Genomic DNA, 18,504 nt, shown 5'->3' with positions numbered 1-18,504 from the left:
GAGAATATTAAGTTAATGATTTTTTAGCTGACAAAGCAATAAATTTATAGCATGGTTTTTACATTAAAAAAAGTCGTTAAAGTATGTTTATCTCGCGCAATTTTTTGTGGCAATGAAAATAGCCGTTTTTTGATTTATTAGAGAATAAACTATATTGCAAGTAATGTACTTTTGTAATGAATTTTAAAAAAGAATTCAAAATTTTAGTTTCCTAAAAGAAGAACTTTTGAAACTTAATTCATAGTTGTTTTATCACGTGTAAAATTTAGAAAATGTCACCTTTAAACCGTTTTTTTTAATAAAAAAAACCAGCGTACAATACAATAATAATTATTCATCAATTTTTTTACATTCCCACATTCTAAGTTCAACTTTTATTTGAAATCTTCCATTAATTTCATTTCGTTTATTACACTTTCCTTATAACACTTTAAAATAGTAATGCGAAGGCTGATGGAAACCAGGTTTTTTTATTGCGCAATGTAACGGTAATTAACTTTTGTCAAAAATGAAAGCGTTTTGAAAAAAAATGGCGAATATTAGGGTTTTTAGTGGGATTTTTTTCAACTTTGACTTCGAAATAGAGCACTTTCCGTTGATTTTCAGGTCCATGTTTTTATATTTTTCTGAATCAGCATAAAATTCTCTATCATAATCAAAAATAAAAAAAGGGGGGGGAGAAACTGCAGTAGCGCCTAATTATAGTATCCAAAATCAGTAAAACAATTTCATAACAAGCTGCCATAGTATATCACAAATGGCGGCGTATTTATTCCTAACTAACGGCTACGAAAATTTTATTCCAGAACTTTCTCGTGGCCGGCAACTATTATTTCGATAACACTTATTTTACTGAAGGACTTTATTTAATAAAAACAAGAATTTAACCTCAGAAATAGATCGTCGTCATGGCATTTAAATGAAGCCTTTTTACTATTAGAGTTTTACTGCTATAATTATGAAAAAAGATTTCTGAAATCGAACCAAAAAGCTAAATTATTAAAACTAAGTTTATGAAGACATTATTGGAGTTTTTTATTTAAAATTTTTCAGCCAATCACTTGCGGGTTTTAAATTGTGTAAGTATATGTTTTGTCCAATTTACCTAGTGAAATGTCACATTTAACTGGGCGTTATAAAGAAAAAAAAACTTTGAATTAATTTGATGAAAATAAAAAAAAATTGATTTACTGCAAGGAAAGCTCAAATAAAACAACTGCTTGTATCGTAAAAATAGTAGAGCAAACAGGGCCAGAAAACTAAAGGAGTAACAATTGGTCAAGAAAAGCTTACAAATTCTACTCTTTTCTGCATTGAACAAAATTTGATGAAAAATTTATATGTAGATCCCATCAATTGCTTTGCAACTATGAAACGCAGAAAGAAAAAACATTTTTTGAAATTGATACAAAAACATTTATCAATTTGCATTAACTATTTATTTTAAGGAACTTTCTTTAGAAAAATTTTGACAAAGAATTTTTTGTAAATATTGCTCGAAATGTAGAAATACCAAGACTATAGACATTGTGCAAACCTTCAACGTTTATATTTATGTTTATTTTAGCATATCATGTTTTGCTCCAGGCCTACGAAATGGTTAATTCGGTCTTTAGAGCAAAATTCAAACTTAAAACTTCACTTAAAAGCTATACATAAAGAAGTGAATAAAGATTTTGAAGTAAAACATAATGTGAAAAAAGCAGAGTCTTGTCACAAAAAATATAAGTATTGGTAAATTCGTATTTGACTTTACGGCATCTGTTACAATGACACAAAGTTGAACGATTTTTACGAAAGTAATTGACATCATGCAATCATCATATAACCGTCAGATATAAACATGTCTAAGACGTCTGATATATAATCGTATCCAAGACGAGTACACTACGCGCATACTCAAGTAAACGACTTTTACGCGCACAAATAATTTTTTAAATAAAAAAATTTGGATTCCTCGATCCAAACTACCCAATAAAGGATTACTAAGTATTTTTAAATAAGTTTTGCGTGTAGCGAAGGCGGGTATCACACGCGCGTACGAGTGTTAGAGTCTTTTACGCGCATAAATACTAATTTTGATAATAAAAACATGGATTCCAAAATGTGAATAAGGAATAATTGAAATAAAAAAACCAAAATAGCGTTTTATCTTATCTAACCTTTCTATAACTAAAACAAAAAGAGAAAAAATTGTCATTAACAAAAAAAGAAAAAATATTAGTAACAAAAAGAAAAGCTTTATTTACATCTTTATTTTATAATCACTTCTGATTAAAAGATCTTGGCTGTATGGTTCAATCGAGCTGTGCGAATTTCCTTAATCAAAGACTCTTGCATATCCTCAGGATAAAAACCAATAGGAAGTTCAAATGCCTCAGATAGCGGCACCTCATGATCCAAGAGCCTATGAATCAGGAGTACTTTTCAATTATAAGAGCTTTAGCATATAATAATAGCAATTATAAGAGCTGTAGCATATAATAATGGTAATTCTGACCGAATCTTTTAGAGAGCATACTGATCTTAGGATTGTTCTCAGTCTGATAATTACATTTACCACTGTCACTGTCAACTATTACTGTCCTGTTTTACTACCAAAGATCTAAGTATTTTCATATACCCTACTGGCAGTGCTCCCAGCATAAGTGTTGCCAAGACTCTGTTTGGGCATATCAACTAATTTGTTTAGATGCATACAATACTGGATTAAAATGTTCACTTAGAATCACAAACATAACGTGATTGGGAGGATAGAGTGTTGATCTAGCATTCACCACTTTACTATCAAACGAAGTTAAATTTGTTTTGAACTTGAAAGTTTGCAGCTTCTAACTTTACTTAAACTAAACCAGTCTATGCATTTCAGCTTTAAGGTTTTCACCTTCATTTCTGTTCAACTCTTTTGTTTTCTTTTGATATTAGAAATGTATGGGGTTTACAGCAATGTTTACTAGAGGGTTTCTTATTTAACTGTTTTCTTCCTCATTGCTAATTAAAGCAAATAGTAACTTTCTAAAAAATACCCATTTAACTGAGCTTCACTGATATTTTCATCAGTAAAACCCACTTTAAAGTAAAGTGCACCTTTGAACTTTCCCATATTTTCAGCGGATATTCTTATAGAGGTATTCTTTTCATGGTGAATGTAAGTAATAAACAATTATTCTTTAGCTTGTAAGCAAGTTTAAATTCAGGCAATAGGCCGCCAAATCAAGCTAATTTTGGTTTTTGAGTTTTGAAAAAAAGCATGGTTTGTTGTATGAGTGTTTTCAAATTTTTTAAACACGTCTTTAAGTTTCTTAAACTCATGTCTTTGTCTTCAAATTAATTTTGAACGGTTTTAACCCATATCAACTTTAAAAGAGACAAAAACGAGTATTTTTGCGCGATTTTCGTTATAAAAAAAAGTCTCAGGAAAAAGCAATGTGCCCATATTTCAAATCAGGAGAAAGCAATTTGCCCATATTTCAAATCATACGAACTAAACCCATTTATCAACTAATTTTGAATAAAGTTCGTCACATTACAGACACGCAATTCTTTTTATTAGTTTTTTTATTAGTTTTTTTATTAGTTTTTTTATTAGTTTTTTTATTAGTTTTTTTATTAGTTTTTTTATTAGTTTTTTTAAGAAGATTTTTTCTTGATTGTTTTAGCTTATTTTTACGAAACAATGAATAATACGAAATTTTTACGAAACAATAAAACTTTAACTTACGGGGCGTTTCACATTTTAATTTGTAATTCTGTAAGAATTGCAGTTTTTAGTGTTTTTGTTTTGTTTTACTGGTGACCAATTGGTCACCAGTGCTGGAAAAGAACTTGGAAAAGTAAAGTACCCAGATTGAAAATCTTATCTAAAGCTTTTGAATTTTTTTAAACTAAACAGTTGATTTAAAGTATAGTTGTTAAAACATAATGGCGAGAACATATATTTTTAGATAAATGAAAATTGTTAAATTTAACGCACCATGCAATTGAATATTTTAAAAACAAAACAACTGAAAGATATTATCAGCTTATTGATAAGAGACTCAAGCACAGTTTTTTGCCAATTAAAATAATCAATATATTTGTTAAAAAATGATATCATACCATCTCATGTGCTCACCTCTCAGACGACCAATGAAACTATAAATTTAGCTATGTTATTAGTGTTAAACATTTAACCAATAGATATTGAGATGTCCCTACTTTGCCACTTTTCCCCATGTTTCCAGACTTTTTTTTTTTATTTTTTGTTCAAAGGAATTCGGTTTTGAATTCTCTAAAGAATGGATTTAGGATTAAAATACAGTGAATTTTTATATTTTATCTTTTTTTATTACAAAAAAAAAAGGCTAAAAAACATTTTTTCAGTAAACATAACTTTGTAAAAAAAAAAATGATGGTCAAATTTTTTTGTTTTTAAGTTGTGAATTTTTAAAGTTCTTTTTAAAAATTTGTGATGGATTTATAAAAATTTTATTTCAAACTTTCGATTTTTTCGCATTTAAAAGTCAACTTAAATAGTGGTAACTTTATAACTTATAATATATTTTTTAAATCCATCGAAGATGGTTCGTCACATATAAGGCTAAGCGACGGCCCTTATGTAGTTCAAAATCTGACTTCAATTCCAAGGTTGGTGGTCTGCGCTTGTTTGTGCATTTACTTAGCACTAATTAATTTTTCGAAAGCCGTTCCCTTTCTCGAGATAATGGATATTTTTAAAATTTTTTTGATTTGAAAACTTTCCAGCTTTGAAACTTGAGATTTAAAAGAATAACTGTATATCAATAAAGAGTTGTAAACAAAAGGGACATTAAATCAAAGGACAATCTATTAATGCGTTTTCTACCAAACGGTTTTTCGTTCTAACGTTTTTTATTCTGATTTATATTTCCTCTTCTTTCTGACATTTTTCCGTTCTGACATTATGCCACACTAATGTATTAAAATACCATTTTCTTGGTTTAAATACCGCAAGGCACCACTACATAAATAAAAAACTTTGTTAAATTTTTGTAAAACTGAATCCATGTCAGAATGTTTTTTGTTTTTTTTTAGTTTTTTTTATTACGCAATTTATCTTAAACCTCAAAAAAGGAAAACTTGTCATTATAAGCATGCTAGAAAAGTCAGTTTAAAATTACCCCCTCCCCACATTAATTATATTGTCGCAAATTTTGGTTGCTGCTCTTTTCCGAATGGTTCCTAGTTCTCGCTTTAGTATATTTATTGAATTTATGTGAAACAAGATTAATCCTTTCTTAAAAACGTTCAATTGGATTCAAACGTAGTACTCTAACTGGCTAGAACGTTTTATTTCATTTTCGTCTACCCATGCTTTGAATGTGAGAACTTTTACAGATATTATCCAAGCCTACTCAAATAAAACTAAAGTTACTACAAGACTGCACTCCTTTATTTTTTTTTATGGATCGAGCAATTCCATTCTTTCAACACCTTTATCTTTTAAGCCTAACTCTGGGGTCAGAATCGGTTATCTTATGGCTGCATATGTTTTCTTCTTGATTTTTTTTTTTGAAGAAATGTCTTTTCAAGGTTTTTATGAAAGCCTTAAGTTCACGATAAGCTTAGCTCTTACTTAACAAAATATAAGATTATTTTCGAATTAAGTGGCTTTTTTTTCAGTTTTTGGTCATGCTAGGAGTTTTTAAAACCTTCCTTGCAAAAAAAAAAAATTCACATATGTTGTAATAAAAATGGCCTCGTTTACAGGAGTTTTTTTATGCGCGCTTCGAAGAATCCAAGCAAATTAAAATACTTGAATAAAAATTTAAATCAATCACAAACTTTAGAAGAGCGCAAACTTTTATAATTAGAGTTTGTAAATATGGAGTTTCTCTTAAAGAAACACAAACAAGATTTTTAAAAAATTGAATATTTATAAAACTATTTTATTTTCATTATATTTGATTATAGTACAAATCTTTCACCTCATGCCTCCGAATCAAAAATAAATCTTGGTCTTGTGAGCTGGCTAAATACGTGGGAATACACTTTTCTTTCGGAATGTTTTTAGAGCAAGTAGAAAATGGCAGAGTTGGTTCAACAAATCGAGGATAGATATATGTGAATGGCAAAGATTGGTTATCACAGTCATTATCAAATTTTTCATTGATACAATAAAGATTATTATTTTTGTGGTTAGTTTTGTTTTGTTTATTTGTTTTTAATTCTAAAATGTCTTCTATGTAAAACGATTTCCATTTTTGAGCAGGCTCCATTAGATTATCTTGTGAAGTTCTTAAAGTATGTCCACGTGTTTCTTCTTTTAGTTTCGTAGATACTCTGGTAGTAATATAATCATCTTCACAGGATACGAAACGTTTTTTTCGTCTTAAAAAAGATCCATCATTAAACATTTCAACGCAATCTTTGTGCATTGTCCAATAGTTGCCTTTTCCGCCAGGCTGTGATGTCTTCGATATTTTAACAAAACAATCGTTAAAAGACAAGTTGTGCCTGAGCGAATTTTGCCACTTTTTATTATTTTTTCGATAAAAAGGAAAATTGTTCATTATATATTTATAAATATCACTCAGTGTCATCATTCGGTAAGGTGAACTATGAATTGCCATTGCGCATAATGCCACGTAACTGTATGGTGGCTTGTCGTCTTCGTAAGAGCTTTTCCTTGGTCTTGGCATTTTGAAGAATACACATCAAGTTTTAAAATATACCTATTAAATTTAAAAAAGCATCCTCAATTTATAAGGTTTAAATCACGTTTTGTTTGTTTTTGTTCGCATCAGGCAGCCTTTCTCGCTAATCTTTTTCTTCGCGTCCGTTAATGCGCTTTGTCTCTAAACTACATGAAGCAGTCAACAGCGAAGCGAGATATCTCTGGGAGGTGTTTGAGGAGCAGTGTGCAGATTATAATCCATTTGTTTAAGCGTAATCGCTATCAAAGCTTTTTAAGTTTACAATTTGTTACAAGAGTTGCTACTTTTAAATTTAAAATTACACTAATCTTACTTTGTTTCAATTTCTCAGTTAACTCATTGTAACTCTCATTTTACTTTGTAAAAAAAGAGATTAAGATTAAAACGAAAAAATGAAAAGGAGTCTGGGAAAGAAAGAGATTGAAATAAATACTATCATTCATATAGAAATACAAATTAAGAAAGAAGCCAAAAACACATTCACTTGTTTTGTCAAATAAAATGGATTTACTATTGTGTTATTTGCTGTGTTTCTTCATATATGCACTAACAACCCTTTATTTAAAAGGTTAGGCTGCGGAATAGAGCCTTATAAGTAATTTGCTGAATTACTAAGAATTGTATAATCTTGATCCAGAAGGAGAAACTTAAGAGGACATTAACAAACTCTAACAAACATTTTTGCTTCCATACTGTTTATTCAAACTTAATGTACGTTTGAAGATTAATTTAAATAATAAAGTGGGAATTGTGTACATCGGTAAACAGAAGTAAAAGTAAATTCCCTATTGTATTTCTTTATACCAAATGGCTTTCCACAACAATTTAAGAATACTATTAATTTTTTAATAAAATTTATACCTAGAAATAAGTTATATTTAAAGAATACAAAGGTGTTGCAAAAAATTCAAATATTTAAACTTCCTCCCCTTCTTTCCACCATCAACACCCTCGCCCCTCCTCCCTCTTTTTTCTCAGCACCCCAATTCTAGAAAAGTTTATTTGATTGACCAAAACAATTTTAACCATAATTTAATCAAAACCTTTATAGCTGAAGATTACTAAAAATATTGTACTTTAACGAAAACACATTTCAAAGTGTGGCAACAGCAGAGCTTGTAGAAATTATTATTTTTCAATGTATGACAAAATCAAATTTTATTCTTTTGATTACTGAATGAAAGAAAATGTCAAATTTACAAATTTAAAGTAAATATGTTCATAAAATGTAAATATGTTCACCGTGATGTTTGTTTGATGCATTATCACTTTTTCAAATAATTCCGAAAAAATGATGTAATTATTATTTTAAATTTTTTACTTTAAAAAAAACTTCTATATACTTTTCCATTTTTTTAATTACTGATATTTCTTTGATTTATTATTATTATTATTATTATTATTATTATTATTATTATTATTATTATTATTATTATTATTATCATTATTATTATTATTATTATTATTATTATTATTATTATTATTATTATTATTATTATTATTATCATTATTATTATTATTATTATTATTATTATTATCATTATTATTATCATTATTATTATTATCATTATTATTATTATCATTATTATTATTATCATTATTATTATTATTATTATTATTATTATTGTTATTATTATTATCATTATTATTATTATCATTATTATTATTATTATTATTATTATTATTTTTATTACTATTATTATTTTTATTATTATTATTATTATTATTATTATTATTATTATTATTATTATCATTATTATTATTATCATTATTATTATTATTATTATTATTATTATTATTATTATTATTATTATTATTATTACTATTATTATTTTTATTATTATTATTATTATTATTATTATTATTGTTATTATTATTATTATTATTATTATTATTATTATTATTGTTATTATTATTATTATTATTATTATTATTATTATTATTATTATTATTATTATTATTATTATTGTTATTATTATTATTATTATTGTTATTATTATTATTATTATTATTATTATTATTATTATTATTATTATTATTATTATTATTATTATTATTATTATTATTATTATTATTATTATTATTATTATTATTATTATTATTATTATTATTATTATTATTATTATCATTATTATTATTGTTATCATCATCAAAATTAAATAATTGATTAAATGGTTAATTACTATTATTTGTAATTGATCGTAGCCACAAGGAAAATATTCATTATAAAAATCTTATGTGCGAAAGAGAAGCAAGAAGAAGTTCTGGACATTGAAAATTGAATTGCATTTGAGCAAACTGAATTGATCTAGTTCGTTGACAAATACTTTTCTATCTCTTTATCCTCACTTATTGGCTAAAATTGGTACCTAGGCTCTTTCACAGTAGGTGAAATCGCAATAAATACATTCTTTTAAAAATATGTACGTAGGATATCTTTGACGATTCCGACTTGATGTTGTTTGAAATATTTTTAGATTTCTTTTTCATCAATTTCTAAAATGTTTATCAAAGAACAACTGTTAAATTTTTATGTTATTTTATGTATCATTTATGCAATGCGTGAAGAAAAAATTATTGAAATTGATTTATCTAATGAAGCGCACTTTACCACCTTCACAAGATGCTTTAGTTTTCTTAATACTGTTGATTCTCTTTTTGGAGTGTAAATTCAATCATAATGGATTCACATAGTATAAGATACAACAGCTCTGTAAATGAATACAGAACGCATATTAGAAAGCATATCAAAACGCATATCAAATATATCATGACGTTAAGATGTGTATAATATTTTGAAAAGTGTCAAAACTTATAGAGGGAACTCAAACAAAATTGTTAGACTTATGAAGCCAAACTGATGCACAGACGGAGAGAAAGTTTGTTATTTTGAGCACTTTGTAAAACAAGCCGTAAAAGATTGAACAAATTTGTACTTAATTCAGAAACGCATACAGAATCACAAGTATTGAATTAAACAAAGTTAGATCTAGTCTAAAGAAACTGCAGAATCTAAATGAGAATAAATAAAAACCAAGAGGCTATAATTAATAATAAACACCAGTATTTCACAGAAAGGATTGTTGACTCCCGATGACCACAGTTCAATATTATTATGTAGTTCTGAGTTTTATGTCCTGCAATACTTTCTTATCGTTCATCTTATGTCTTTATTTCTATCTATTCTTTACTTCTTAGCGCTTTTTTTAAATTTTGAAGCAAGTAAATTTATATTTATAGTTTTTGTAACTTAAAAATTTTTAAGGTATTTGTTTAAAAAAGACCTCCAATTGTGTCTTTTTTTCTGATTGTCCTGAAATGTTCGAAAGTTTTCTTTAGATTTCAATCGTCCTGCAAAACTACATTTTGTCTTAAATTTAAATATATATATATATATATATATATATATATATATATATATATATATATATATATATATATATATGACTGTGTGTATTCAAGGTTACTACAATGATTAAAAAAGAATTAAAGTGTGCTTCAACTGTGCTTGATTGCTGGAGACCTTTTATAACTAAAAGCATTACCAATGTAGGCTTCTAAAAAAATAGGCAGTAAGCGTCGATATATATCGACGTATATTTATATATATAAGCGATGCATATCATATCACATATTCTTAATTTCTTTTTTGATCTTAACTGTTGCATGCCTAAAAATAAACTTGCAACAGTTTATTAAATTTATTGTTAAATAAAGTCTTTGATACTCCAGTTTGCGCAATGCTTCAGAATCAACTTCAGTTGGACAACCAGACCTTGAAATATCCTCCAGTTAGAAGAATGTGGAACAATCACCCTTACCGACGGTATGACCGAGCTGTGCAAAAGAACCTGCTTTCCAATCCAATAGTTGTCATGGTGGCTATTGAAAAAATTAAGTTAACCATGCTGCAGCGTTAATATTTGAATGAAAAGACATCTCTTCTCAATTCTTAGTTGAAGTAATTCATACAAGGCCTTTGATCGTCATTATAGAGTAGCACGGCTTTCAAACTCCGCTTTTAAGAGTCAATAAACAAGCGCCAAAGCTATGTGGGACTTCGATAAACCTCCAAAAAGTCTATTGATGTCGCTGCAATAACACAATGGGCCATCAACAACAAAAAGCTTAGATAAGTCAAGATTACGTTTTTGATAATGGCACACCTTTACGCCTTTTCAAAGTAGGTGTTTCTGCTTAATCTAGATGCCAAAAGCTCGGCTTTTTCTTTTGACAAGGATAAGTCTCTAACCAAATCATTGAGCAAAATCTTGGGTAAAAGTTTCTAGTCGTATATCAGAATCAGGGATGTAGTCCAAATCCGTAGATTCCTGATCACTATTACCATTAAAAGTATTTAATTCAGTTTAATCTTCAATAGACTGAAGTCCATCCAATCGAAGGACTGGAACAGGCAGTAACGCATCATTAGGAACTGGTTTGTTGGTTGAATCCAAATTTGGATTCAAAATTTTGAGCTCATTTTTGACCGAAAAGCCAGTGGTAATAATGCTGCAAAAATAGCTATCAATAAGGTGATCCTTTGGTTTCAACCATATAATGGGTATAGCAAATGGAAGTGAAGTCTTTCGCTTATAAAGCCAAACAAGTAAACCACTAGAACACAAAGTATAAATAATGTGCGGACCCCATGATTTGTCCTGATCGCCTAGTGGACATACAAAGTATAATTTGTAGATTGTCATTAGGTCATGCGTAATTTTACGTCATTACCTCGAAGCTGTAAATAATCCGCACACAGTAAAATGTGTCTGATGATTATATGTTCTAGACAGCAATAATTAAATTTGAATAAGTAATATTATTTAAATTGGAAGAAAATCACTACTGCGAGAAAAATCTTAAGAATATAAAAGATGTAAAAAAATAACTGTAAGAAAATAACTATAAGAAAATCACTATTGCGAAACAACTTATCTAATTACAAAAACTAGAGGTGCTACATTAAAACTAAAAACAGATTTGAAATCAGAGTTAAAAACTCTAGTCCACAAAAAATAACATCTGATGAAAAAAGATTGTTAACCAGTGTAATAAAATATTTAAAACATATTAATTAAAAAAACTATGACCTCAAGACATGAAATGAAAATGGCAACAACTGATAGAACGGGAAAAGTGGGTCTGCGAAGTTTCTTTACGAAAATACGGTTATAAAAACGCCAGGTTTCGGAAGGTCTGAATATTATTTAGTAAAGTGAATACTACTTTTAGGCAGTATTTCCATTTTTTTGAAATCAAAGTGAGTGAATCATAATCATCGCAATCAGCAACTAATTCCTCATTATGATAACTTGTTAGAGAAACTTTTAATATTTCAATGATATGAATAAATCGAGTTACATATTACTTCCTTATCAGTTACTAAAGATTTACTTTATGCGAAATATCTTATAAGAAAAAAGAGTTGATTAATATTTTCAACATTCTTCTGGAATTAAAATGTTGCAAGAGTGTAACTATTTCAGCAGACTGAGCTATTTGTAGTTTTTTAAAACGTTTGTAAAATAATACTAATAATAGTAATAATAACAATAGTAATAATAGTAATACTGGTAATGGTAACAGTAATAATAATAGTAATAATAATAGTAATAATAATAATAATAATAATAATAATAATAATAATAATAATAATAATAATAATAATAATAATAATAATAATAATAATAATAATAATAATAATATTAACAAATTAGTAATAATAAACTAATAATAATAAATTAATAATAATAGTTATAATAATAATAGTTATTATTTTTATAGTTATATAGAAGACCTTAAAATGATGTTAAACTTAAGTTTAATGGTCATATATTCATGTATGACAAGCTCCAACTGAACTAATATAAACAATTTCTATTACATACGTTAAATTGCCTAGGATTTCAAAATCATAGAGAACATATTAGTTAGTGTTTTCTGAAAAATTGAATTAAAACCATTAGATAAAAATTATAATATAGTTTGTAAGTAGTTTTATGATATCTGTTTTTTTGTTCCAGAATTGAAATCAGTTAAGAAATGAGTGGTTTGAAGAAAAGAAACATAGCATTTACATCTAATAATTCTAATCAATCCATGTTACAAACAGTTCAGAGAGTGTTTAAAGAGAAAAACAGCAAATTGTCACATCAAAAAAATGGGTTGTCAGCTGCTCTATACATTCTACTTTTTATTACATTTTTATCATTTTCTATATATGTTGTTGACTACCTTCATGAATGGAATGACAGTGATACTATAGCATTACAAGCAGATGAATTTTCAAAACTTTTTGTAAAAGTAAAATGTTCTGCTGATTATGGTAACTCTTTCAAAAAATGCTTGCCAAAAAAATGTGGCAGAGGTGTTACAGATATTCTTTTTGAAAAAAAAGATTTAAATGAAATGCTAAGTATTGCTAAGAAAGGAATGAATTTTGGTGGTGGCAGTGGTGGGGCTACTATTTTGGATCTTCACAGTGGAGCTTTAAGCTATAAAGATAAATTCATAAACATCTATACACTTGATGCACAAGTATTTAATCAATCTCATTTTTTAATTTATACTAAAATAAAGGAGACCATTCGATTAATGATTGCAAGAGAATTTGAAATAGATGAAAAACATTTATTTTTGACAAAACCCACATTTTTTTCTCGTTTAAATAACGAGCCTCCTCAAACTAAACATGATGAGTACTGGCATCCCCACATTGATCGAGTGACCTATGGATCTTTTTATTACACTAGTTTACTTTACCTAAGCAACCATAATAAAGATTTCACTGGTGGGAGATTTTTCTTTATTGATAAACATGTAAATAAAACTATTGAACCACGATTTGGAAGAGTTTCATTTTTTACTTCTGGTTCTGAAAATGAACACTATGTTGAACGTGTTGAAAGCGGTACAAGATTTGCTTTAACTGTATCTTTTACATGTGATAAAAGGTATGCAATACAAGACCCTGGTGCTTAGTGGTTTTTTAAATATTAATTTTACTTAAAGTAATATTTAATTGAATTACAATGAATAAATTTTTAATTTAGTTTAGTTGTTCTGGGTCAGTGATGTATTTATTTTATTTGAAAAAAGCGCTAAAATAATGTTGTGTTATCACTTTTATCTCTAAAACTTTTTTATGATAATGGTGCAAAGGATTCTGTATCACAGTTATCTTTTTTGTTTTGGTTAAGTGGTAGTTGCTATATAAATCTTTAATTTTTAAGGTTTACAAAATTTTCGAAAAATGAATTTAATGAATATAAAATCTATATATGTATATGTGTATATATGTAAGTGTGCATGTGTGTGTGTATATATAGTTGACTGGTTCAACACCATAGGGCAATTTCTCATATTTGTAATTTTGCAATGTGTACTCTCTACTCACACATAAGAATTTTAAATTAAATAAGATTTTTTGTGGGTGTCAGATGATTGAAGTTTACATGAATATGTTATTGTAATATTTCCACACCACCTGATACTTGCAACAAAGCAACATCTTCAATATTAATTATAATAGCTCCATGAAGAGTAATTTCTGAGGCTACCACTTATGATAATTTGTTTTTGATTCTATTGCCAGATTAGTTAAAACAAGCTTTTTTCAAGACTTGCTTTAACTGATCAATAAACAAGTTCTGTTTTAAGACTCCACTGGTGGAAGGCATTAGTGCATGTGATGTATATCTTTTTGTAAGATGAATGAGTATTAAAGCTATCAGAATTACTGAAGATGGAATAAGAACATGTATTGTTAATGGACACATTCTATTTTACTTATTAGGACTATTAAATTTGCATAAGTACTTTAGTGTTTATAATCATATTCAAACATCTGAATATGATTCAATTTGGTGTGTGGGTTCTATTAAAATCATGAAATTTGGTTAGTGGATTCTATTAAAACCTTAAACACAATGAGAGGTCCAGTTACCAAAGGTTTTTTTGGTAACTAGACCTCTCATTGTGTTTAAGGTTTTAACAGAAGTAAAACAAAGTATATGATAGTGACTAGAAAAATAACTTTATTATGGCTCTGCTGAATGGAGATTATAAACATCAAAGAAATGTTTTATTGATAAACATGTTTGTTGGTTACTTCATGTACTACGTTGTACGAAAGAGTTGTACCTATTCAATATCTATCATGTTGAATGACAAACAGCTTTCATTGACAAGTTATGATTTTGGAATTCTTGCTAGTGTGCAAAAATTGTTTTACACATTTGGTCAATTACTTTTTGGTGTTTTATCTGACAAGTACAGTCCTAAGTTTATATTCGGCACAGGTCTTTTTTTGTGTGGGTTATCCAACATACTTTTTTCTTTATGCTCTACGTCATATGCTTTTGTTTCTTGTTGGGCTTTAAATGGGTTTTTCCAAGGATGTGGATGGCAGCCAATTGCTGTTTTGGTGAAAAGATGGTACTCATCTGAAGAAGTGAGATCTTATTTGTTTTGATCACTAGTTTATGTTTATCACCCAATTCAGTTCTTAACTTTCTACTAAATGTCTTTAGTCTGGAACAGTATGGTCTCTACTTTCAACATCTATGAATATCAGTGTAAGTATTATACCTCTTCTTGTTACATTTCTGGCAGAAACATTTACATGGCGGTTTAGCTTTGGAATTTTTGGGTTGATTTCATGTGCTTTATCTATTGTTTTTTACACCTACATGATTGATGACCCAGCTTATGTTACAAAAGTAATTTCTCAAGAAAATTGTAGAAAGCCAAATGCTGTCTCTAAAATGAATACTCAGAAGTCTAGTTTAAAGCTATTGCTGAAAAGTGAATTCTTTTTGCTGATTGTAACATCATACTTTTTATGGACATTTCTTAAATACACAATTGAGGAATGGTTACATTGGTATCTAATTACAGAAAAACATTTCTCTAATTACCAAGGTATATATATATTTTTTATTTAATTTAATATCATAATTTAATTTTTTTTGTTAATTTAGTAGGATAGCTGGCATGTTTAGCTTGCCAGCTATCCTACTAAATTAACAAAAAAATAGCTTTATATGTATATTAAGTTGTTAACTTTCAAAAGTTCTATTACTTATGTAATCTTCTAGATGTTTTATAATTCTTGTGTATATCATATGCTTAATTAAATGGTGTTATGCATAACTACACTACATGATTTTTTTTTTTTTCATTTTTGAGTTTTTAATACCATCATGTTGCTTTTCATAAAATGCAAAGAATGAGTAGTTTAAATTACTGTAAACAACTTGTAAGTTGAAATGTATTTAAACTGCTTGTAACTTTTGGAAATATTTTAAAATTAATGATAAGGAATTGTCTTGAAATAAATGATAAAGATTAAGAAACTTTTTTAAGATTTTTTTTTTACAATTGATACGTATTTAACAACTTAACTACATAAACATGTTCTTTTAGATTTTAAAAAATTACTGTGATTGTATATAAGCTGACCTAATTTGATGCATTGTGGTTGTTTTTTTACACCTTTTAATAAGCTTCTGGTCACATGTACACCAGTAAATAGAGTATACATCTGTTGGGGAAGAAAAAAAATTTTTATATAATTTCTAAATCAACATATGTTCCTTGAATCAAAACTTTGTGTTCTGAATCTTAAGATAAATGTGACTCTTTTATTTTATATAATTATATTTTAGAGTTTTATATATATTTATTTAGTTGAAAATTATATAATTTATCTATTTTTCAGGAAGTTTCCAAGTTATGTCATTTCAATTTGGTGGGTTGGTTTCTTCTCTTCTAAGTGGAGTTGTTTCTGATCAGCTGATGCACAAGGTATTACTTGAGGGTTATAAGGAAGTATTTTTTAGTATAAATTAAGTGATATAAACAAAGAAATAGTTTGAGAATCATCATATGTATAAAAAATATATCATAAAAGTTTAATCATCATATTAAAAATCAAAATAAATTATTGTAAGTTGTTGATAGTTGTGTGGAAAGAAAATATATTTAGGAATATTATTATTATTGTTGTTGTTGTTGTTGTTGTTGTTGTTGTTGTTGTTGTTGTTGTTGTTGTTGTTGTTGTTGTTGTTGTTGTTATTATTATTATTATTATTATTATTATTATTATTATTATTACTATTATTTTTATTATTTTATTATTTTCATATTCCTTTTTTCCTTCTCAACAGCCAGGACTTCTTCTCTGTGACAAAAAAGAAAAGCTTTAATTATTTTGATTTTTTTACTTGTTTGCGTTTTTAAGTAGATTTCAATTTTTTTAATATAAGATAACTAGTTATTTATATATGAAAGTTATTTTTTAAATATTGATTTTAGTATAAGACATCAAAGAGCAGTCCTCGTTTACCAGTGGTTATATTTTGTTCCATATTCATTCTCTTGTGGTTATTAGCTCTACACACGTCAAATAATATGGTATTTAAAGAAATTATTCCAGTTTTTCTTTTTTTAAAGTTCAAATTTATAAAGTAACAAAAAATCATAACTTGGATGCAGTGGCCCAATAAATGCTAAAATATGAGTTTATTTTTACATACCTTTGTATTTTTAAAATATAAGTTGTTTCTTACCCTTATGGTGTTGCACGTAGCAATATTAAAAAAATGTCTGTTTTTTAATTAACTGCCCCCACCACCCACCACCTCCACCCACCCGAAACAAAACTCTGGGTGAGTTACTGCTTCTTCAAACATTAATTTGATATTAGTTCATTTGTTAATATCATTTTAAGTTAAAAACTTTTTTTCTTTTTATAAATAAGTCGTATAATTTTTTTTTATCAAGGTTCTTTTAACAGCTACGTGTTTCTTTCTCGGATTTTCTTGTTTCGGACCACACACATTGTTCGGTTTGCTGGTGATGGAAAATGCTCCTTCTGGGTTAAGCGGCACTGCGCATGCTCTCGCTTCAGCAATTTCATCCGGTTAACTACGATAGCTTTTAAATTTGAACATTTCCAATACTTTCTTTTTGTTTTGTTTTTTTGTTTTTTTTTATGTTTTATTTTTTATTTATTATTTTATTATCTTTTTCATCTGTAATTCACATAATTCACCAATTTTTATGGTTTCATCTTTTAAGCCGGCGGTGTTTTAGCTGGTGCTCCGTTGACTTATCTCATCAGTGTTTTTGGTTGGCAAGGTGTTTTTTCCGTTCTCGCTGCAGTATCTTTTGCAGTTACTGTTCTTCTTTTCGCAGTCGCTTTAAGAAGTGGGCACAAGAAAGAAGACTGAGATCGCATCATACCAATGCCCATTATTTTTATGTGAAGTTATTTATGTCCTATTTATGTCCTCTGTAGTTTTTATAGATCTTTTGTAGATACTGATGTTTACGAATTGTCTTTTTTGAGATATCATTAACTGACATTCGGTTAGAGAATTTTAATTTGTTGAAGAAGTGTCTTTTTTTTTTTTTTGCATTTGTACTTCTATTAACACTTTAAAGTAAATAACCCGCTAAAACAAAAATATGTGAATGCAAACATTTATCGTTTTGAATAAATCCTGTCAAGGTTTTATTCTTTTCGCTGAAAATAAATTTAGTAAAAAATTTCGACCATTCGTAAAATGACTTTAGTTTAAAATTTCATTTTTAGCTTATTTAACAATGTCACTGTTTTAAGGTTGAAAGGATAAAAACAGTTCAAAATTTAATTTGAAGGCCTGTTTAAGATATTTGATAACTATAAACAATATTTTCGACACTGCATTTTGATTTTAGATTGTCGTTTCTAAGATCTTAAAAAAAAGTGCTTTATTGATTTTTTAAATTTGTTTAATCATGAGTTCGGTTGAAAAACTAAGAGATTCTAATTTATACGTAT

General features: G+C 27.5%; 3 protein-coding genes across 3 annotated transcripts; 2 read left to right on the top strand and 1 right to left on the bottom strand.

Annotated features, from left to right (window-relative positions):
- Positions 1 to 5,909: 5,909 nt before the first annotated feature.
- Positions 5,910 to 6,718, bottom strand: LOC149892233 (silk gland factor 1-like). The gene has a single exon (XM_090079404.1). The coding sequence runs from the start codon at positions 6,657 to 6,659 to the stop codon at positions 5,916 to 5,918; it is 744 nt and encodes a 247-aa protein (XP_089935530.1). The 5' UTR covers positions 6,660 to 6,718; the 3' UTR covers positions 5,910 to 5,915.
- A 5,062-nt stretch (positions 6,719 to 11,780) lies between these two features.
- Positions 11,781 to 13,780, top strand: LOC149892232 (2-oxoglutarate and iron-dependent oxygenase domain-containing protein 3-like). The gene is made up of 2 exons (XM_090080584.1): positions 11,781 to 11,871; positions 12,701 to 13,780. The coding sequence occupies exon 2, from the start codon at positions 12,720 to 12,722 to the stop codon at positions 13,656 to 13,658; it is 939 nt and encodes a 312-aa protein (XP_089936710.1). The 5' UTR covers positions 11,781 to 11,871; positions 12,701 to 12,719; the 3' UTR covers positions 13,659 to 13,780.
- An 869-nt stretch (positions 13,781 to 14,649) lies between these two features.
- Positions 14,650 to 18,074, top strand: LOC145195171 (glucose-6-phosphate exchanger SLC37A4-like). The gene is made up of 6 exons (XM_090079867.1): positions 14,650 to 15,129; positions 15,209 to 15,599; positions 16,399 to 16,484; positions 16,995 to 17,093; positions 17,463 to 17,601; positions 17,760 to 18,074. The coding sequence occupies exons 1-6, from the start codon at positions 14,719 to 14,721 to the stop codon at positions 17,909 to 17,911; spliced, it is 1,278 nt and encodes a 425-aa protein (XP_089935993.1). The 5' UTR covers positions 14,650 to 14,718; the 3' UTR covers positions 17,912 to 18,074.
- The last annotated feature ends 430 nt before the right edge of the window (positions 18,075 to 18,504 follow it).

The sequence above is a fragment of the Hydra viridissima genome, unplaced genomic scaffold, assembly GCF_058129835.1.
Source record: "Hydra viridissima isolate aposymbiotic clone 2 unplaced genomic scaffold, HvirCarnegie_v1 scaffold_2, whole genome shotgun sequence".
NCBI lineage: Eukaryota > Metazoa > Cnidaria > Hydrozoa > Anthoathecata > Hydridae > Hydra > Hydra viridissima.
Note: the sequence above shows the minus strand (reverse complement) of the source record. Positions and strands in the feature narration are given on the sequence as shown.

Coding starts and splice junctions, on each gene's coding strand:
- LOC149892233 (XM_090079404.1), bottom strand. CDS start 6,659: ATGCCAAGACCAAGGAAAAGCTCTTACGAAGACGACAAGCCACCATAC.
- LOC149892232 (XM_090080584.1), top strand. CDS start 12,720: ATGAGTGGTTTGAAGAAAAGAAACATAGCATTTACATCTAATAATTCT.
- LOC145195171 (XM_090079867.1), top strand. CDS start 14,719: ATGGCTCTGCTGAATGGAGATTATAAACATCAAAGAAATGTTTTATTG. Junction 15,130..15,208: donor GATGGTACTCATCTGAAGAA/GTGAGATCTTAT, acceptor AAATGTCTTTAG/TCTGGAACAGTATGGTCTCT. Junction 17,094..17,462: donor TACACACGTCAAATAATATG/GTATTTAAAGAA, acceptor TTTTTTATCAAG/GTTCTTTTAACAGCTACGTG.